Raw genomic sequence first — 6295 nt, forward strand, 5'->3', positions numbered from 1 at the left:
CCACAGACACCAGGGTGAGACCACAGACACCACAGGAGAGACCACAGACACCAGGGTGAGACCACAGACACCAGGGAGAGACCACAGACACCAGGGTGAGACCACAGACGCCCGGGTGAGACCACAGACGCCCGGGTGAGACCACAGACGCCAGGGTGAGACCACAGACGCCCTGGTGAGACCACAGACGCCCGGGTGAGACCACAGACGCCCGGGTGAGACCACAGACACCCGGGTGAGACCACAGACGCCCGGGTGAGACCACAGACGCCCGGGTGAGACCACAGACACCAGGGTGAGACCACAGACACCAGGGTGAGACCACAGACGCCAGGGTGAGACCACAGACACCAGGGAGAGACCACAGACACCAGAGTGAGACCACAGACACCAGGGTGAGACCACAGACACCCGGGTGAGACCACAGACACCAGGGTGAGACCACAGACACCCGGGTGAGACCACAGACACCAGGGTGAGACCACAGACACCAGGGTGAGACCACAGACACCAGGGTGAGACCACAGACGCCCGGGTGAGACCACAGACACCAGAGTGAACAGGAGAGACCACAGACACCAGGGTGAGACCACAGACACCAGGGTGAGACCACAGACACCCGGGTGAGACCACAGACACCAGGGTGAGACCACAGACACCAGGGTGAGACCACAGACACCATGGAGAGACCACAGACACCAGGGTGAGACCACAGACACCAGGGTGAGACCACAGACGCCAGGGTGAGACCACAGACACCAGGGTGAGACCACAGACACCAGGGTGAGACCACAGACGCCAGGGTGAGACCACAGGCACCAGGGTGAGACCACAGGCACCAGGGTGAGACCACAGGCACCAGGGTGAGACCACAGACACCCGGGTGAGACCACAGACACCCGGGTGAGACCACAGACACCCGGGTGAGACCACAGACACCCGGGTGAGACCACAGACACCCGGGTGAGACCACAGACACCAGGGTGAGACCACAGACGCCCGGGTGAGACCAGGGTGAGACCACAGACACCAGGGTGAGACCACAGACGCCCGGGTGAGACCAGGGTGAGACCACAGACGCCCGGGTGAGACCACAGACACCAGGGTGAGACCACAGACGCCCGGGTGAGACCACAGACGCCAGGGTGAGACCACAGACACCAGGGTGAGACCACAGACGCCCGGGTGAGACCACAGACACCAGGGTGAGACCACAGACACCAGGGTGAGACCACAGACACCAGGGTGAGACCACAGACGCCCGGGTGAGACCACAGACACCCGGGTGAGACCACAGACGCCCGGGTGAGACCACAGACACCAGGGTGAGACCACAGACGCCCGGGTGAGACCACAGACGCCCGGGTGAGACCACAGACGCCCGGGTGAGACCACAGACACCAGGGTGAGACCACAGACGCCCGGGTGAGACCACAGACGCCCAGGTGAGACCACAGACACCAGGGTGAGACCACAGACGCCCGGGTGAGACCACAGACACCAGGGTGAGACCACAGACACCAGGGTGAGACCACAGACACCAGGGTGAGACCACAGACACCCGGGTGAGACCACAGACACCAGGGTGAGACCACAGACACCCGGGTGAGACCACAGACACCCGGGTGAGACCACTGACACCAGGGTGAGACCACAGACGCCCGGGTGAGACCACAGACACCAGGGTGAGACCACAGACACCACAGGAGAGACCACAGACACCAGGGTGAGACCACAGACACCAGGGTGAGACCACAGACACCAGGGTGAGACCACAGACACCAGAGTGAGACCACAGACACCCGGGTGAGACCACAGACACCAGGGTGAACAGGAGAGACCACACTAGGCTGGTGGTCTTACTGAACTGCCCAGGAGCCCTGAGTCACACAAAGACACTCAACGACTGAACAGAGACATAAAACATACAAATACCAACAACAACTGACGAAAAGAAATATCATAGAGATGCAAAACCACCACAAAAAGATGCAAAATAGATTCAAAACCACCACAAAAAGATGCAAAATGACTAAAAATAGATGCAAATCCACCACAAAAAGATGCAAAATGACTAAAAATAGATGCAAAACCAGCACAAAATGACCACAGGGAGGTGCAAAAACACCATCAGAACATGCTTAAAGACAACAAAAGATGAAAAACCACCAAAAAAAAGTGAAACCACCATAAAAAGATGCAAAAACACTAAAAAAAAGATGCAAAAAGACAAAATAGTAAAACCACCGCAAAATCACTTGAAAAAAACATCCAAAAACAACATAAAAACATGTATAAGACTAAAAAAAGACGCAAAATGACCACAAGGAGGTGCAGAACTACAATAACAACATGCTGAAAGACAAAAATAGATTCAAAACCACCACATAAAGATGCTAAAGCACTATAAAAACATGTAAAACTACAATAAATACATGCTAACAGACAAAAAAGATGCAAAAGCACTAAAAAAAACATGTAAAACCACAATAATAAATGCAAAATGACTTGAAATAGATTCAAAACCACCACAAAATGACCACAAGGAGGTGCAAGACCACCCTAAAAACATGCAAAACCACCATAAAAACATGCAAAAACAACATAAAAACATGCAAATACACCATAAAAAGATGCTAAAAGACAACAAAAGATGCAAAACCACCATAAAACATGCAAAAACACACAAAAAAGCACAAAAACAACAAAAAAAGGTACAAGACGGCTAAAAAACAAACTGATGACAAAGAAACACAAAACATCTCACAGTAAATGCAGAAAGGAGACTGTGTGAGGAGTCAGACAGACGGGGGGGGGGGTCCCTCGTCTGTTAGAGTTGAACGTTCAACTGTTCCCTGATCAAACCCTCTGACCCCGGATCAGTCCTCTGCAGGGTCAACTGGGACCCTCAGGGAAGCCTGAGGTCAGGAGGTCACGCAGAAACATTCTCCGGCTCTTTGCTCCAGTGAAACCAATCATTTCACCGCAGTCACACAAAACAAGACTCCTTAAAAACACGTGGACCCCTGCAGGACCCCCGGGAGCATCTCTGTTACCTCGGAGACACCCTTTCCTCTGGGGACCCCCCCCCCCCGCCTCCAGGACGCCTGGGATCTCATCAGACATTAACTTCCTGCACTCCTCCAGTCTCAATACCACCGTCTCGTCTCCAAGCATGCCGGGGGTGCCTCTCGTGACCTCCCCCCAAAATCCTTGAAATCCTGTTACACACTCTTAGCGTGACATTCCTGACCAGCCTGATGAACCTGGACCCGGGGACTCAGAGACCTCTTTGAAATCCCTGGACTTCTCCAAGTGTCCTGTGAATAACTGGAGCCTCCTCGAGGAGACCGACGCCCCATCGTGGGCCCCTTTTTGACAGCTGATACCTCCGAATTAACCCCTGAGACAACACCGAACCCTCCTGAGGGCATGTTAGCAACACCCCAAACACCCCAAACATCCCCCGGGCCCTCCTCATCAAATGAACCCTCTCTGAACCCTTAGGATCTCCACAAGGATCATGGAACATCGACAGCCAGAGTAACAAACCCCATGATTCGAGGTACCCAATTACACAAAATCACAATCTCAACGCCTGTTTGACCTCTGGGACCTCCTCAGGGTGCCCCAAAACACTCCGGAGAACTCATTTAAGACGTCCCCTCATGGATGCTTTGACCTCATGGTCCCTAACAACATCTCTAGGACCTGGGGGACACATTAAGCTCTCTCCAGGATGCTTGGAACCCCATCTAAGACTTCCTTCAAGAACCCAAGAAACATCTTTAAAACTTGTGAAACCTTTGCAAACCTCCTGTAGAACCCCTGAAACCAACTCAGGGACCTCTTGAACCCCAAAACACTCCAGAGAACTCCTTTAAGACGTCCCCTCATGGGTGGTTTGACCCTTTGGTCCCTCACAACATCTCTAGGACCTGGGGGACACATCGACGTCTCTCCAGGATGCTTGGAGCCACATCCAAGACCCATCCAAGAACCCTAAAAAACTCTGTGAAACCTTTGCAAACCTGTAGAACCCCTGAAACCACTTCAGTGACCTCTTGAACCCCAGAGAACTCCTTTAAGACGTCCCATCATAAATGTTTTGGTCTCTTGGTCCCTCACAACATCTCTAGGACCTGGGGGACACGTTGACCTCTGTCCAGGATGCTTGGAGCCCCATCCAAGACCCACTCAAGAACCCTAGAAACATCTTTGAAACTTGTGAAACCTTTGCAAACCTCTGAAACCACCCCAGGGAACTTTTGAACCCCCAAAACACTCCAGAGAACTCCTTTAAGAGGTCCCCTCATGGATGCTTTGCCCTCTTGGTCCCTCACAACATCTCTAGGACCTGGGGGACATGTTGACCTCTGTCCAGGATGCTAGGAACCCCATCCAAGACCCATTCAAGAACCCTAGAAAACTCTGGGAAACCTTTGCAAATCTCCTGTAGAACCCCTGAAACCACCTCAGGTACCTCTCGAACCCCCAAACCCTCCAGAGAACTCCTTTAAGACATCCCCTCATGGATGGTTTGATCTCTGAGAACCTCTTCAAGAACTTCCACATCATTCTCCAGTACTCATACATAATCAAGGCACATCAGCCTATCAAGCCCTCATGAAAGTTCTTTAACCTTTTCAAAGTCCCTGAAACAAATTCAATGACCTCTTGATCCCTCACAACATCTCTAGGACCTGGGGGACAAGTTGACCTCTCCCCGGGGTGCTTGGAGCCACATCCAAGACCCACTCAAGAACCCAATATACTGCTGTAAAACTTGTGAAACCTTTGCAAACCTGTAGAACCCCTGAAACCACTTCAGTGACCTCTTAAACCCCAGAGAACTCCTCTAACAGGTCCCCACATGGTGCTTTGACCTCTTGATCCCTCCCAACATCTCTAGGACCTGGGGGACACACCGAGCCCTAGAAACATCTTTGAAACTTGTGAAACCTTTGTAAACCTCCGGTAGAACCCCTGAAACCACCTCAGGGACCTCTTGAACCCCAAAACACTCCAGAGCATTCATTTAAGACATCCCCTCATGGATGGTTTGATCTCTTTGAACCTCTTCAAGAACTTCAACATCATTTTCCAGTACTCATACATAATCAAGGCACATCAGCCTATCAAGCCCTCATGAAAGTTCTTTAACCTTTTCAAAGTCCCTGAAACATACTCTTAACATCTCTAGGACCTGGGGGACACGTTGGTCTCTCCCCAAGATGCTTGGAGCCACATCCAAGACCCACTCAAGAACCCAAGAAACTGCTGTAAAACTTGTGAAACCTTTGCAAACCTGTAGAACCCCTGAAACCACCCCAGGGACCTCTTGAACCCCAAAGAACTCCTTTAAGACGTCCCATCATAAATGTTTTGGTCTCTTGGTCCCTCACAACATCTCTAGGACCTGGGGGACACGTTGACCTCTGTCCAGGATGCTTGGAACCCCATCCAAGACCCACTCAAGAGCCCTAGAAAACTCTGGGAAACCTTTGTAAACCTCCTGTAGAACCTCTGAAACCACCTCAGGGACCTTTTGAACCCCAAAACACTCCAGAGTACTTATTTAAGAGGTCCCCTCATGGAAGCTTTGACCTCTTGGTCCCTCACAACATCTCTAGGACCTGGGGGACATATTGAACTCAAGGATGCTTGCAACCCCATCCAAGACCCATTCAAGACCCCATGTAACTCCTGAACAGTCCTTTAAGATGTTAGAGACCCCTTAGAACGTCTTCAGGAAGTCCTCTAACCATTCACGACACCTCTGTGACCCCTGCAGGTTCCCTCTAACTGAGAACACGAGTTGTTGTGGGTCACACGGGTTTTGATCTGGCTCCAGTCCTGGCGGTCTCACCTCGCTGAGGATCACCCAGACCGGCGAGTCCGTCAACACCGTGAGGCGCATGGCCTCCAGGGGCCCGAAGGTGGCGTCCACCTCCCCCTCTGCGATGCCGTTCTTGAACGTTCCTGGAAGAGATGAAGACGAGTCAGAAGTTTGAGTTTAACAGAAAAGGAACTCACGTCAGAGTCAGTGAGCAACTTTTGTTTTAGTGTTCACCAACAAACACGCACTATACACAATACAACAATACAACACACACGTTTACATTTACACACGTCTACATACTTTACTTTCCCCTTACAGCTGTGTATGAAACTAAACACAAGGTCAATTAAACTAAACTAAAACATAATCTCAACTTTTCAGAGTCCCGGTTCATTTAAAGGATTTATCGATGGAGGTAAAAACATTTTACCACAAGGAGGTTCTAAGTAACTA

The 6295-nt window shown here is 51.1% G+C and overlaps 1 protein-coding gene across 1 annotated transcript in view; it reads right to left on the minus strand.

The window, feature by feature from the left end:
* Positions 1 to 6295, minus strand: part of mgat4b (alpha-1,3-mannosyl-glycoprotein 4-beta-N-acetylglucosaminyltransferase B) — a 52941-nt gene that overhangs the window by 2902 nt on the left and 43744 nt on the right. Inside the window, exon 13 of the mRNA XM_083915595.1 lies at positions 5870 to 5982. Within this exon, the coding sequence (XP_083771721.1) occupies positions 5870 to 5982 (113 nt within the window). The remainder of the gene's footprint in view (positions 1 to 5869; positions 5983 to 6295) is intronic.

Source organism: Echiichthys vipera (genome assembly GCF_963691815.1).
Source record: "Echiichthys vipera genome assembly, chromosome: 6".
In the NCBI taxonomy this organism is placed as follows: Eukaryota; Metazoa; Chordata; class Actinopteri; order Perciformes; family Trachinidae; genus Echiichthys; species Echiichthys vipera.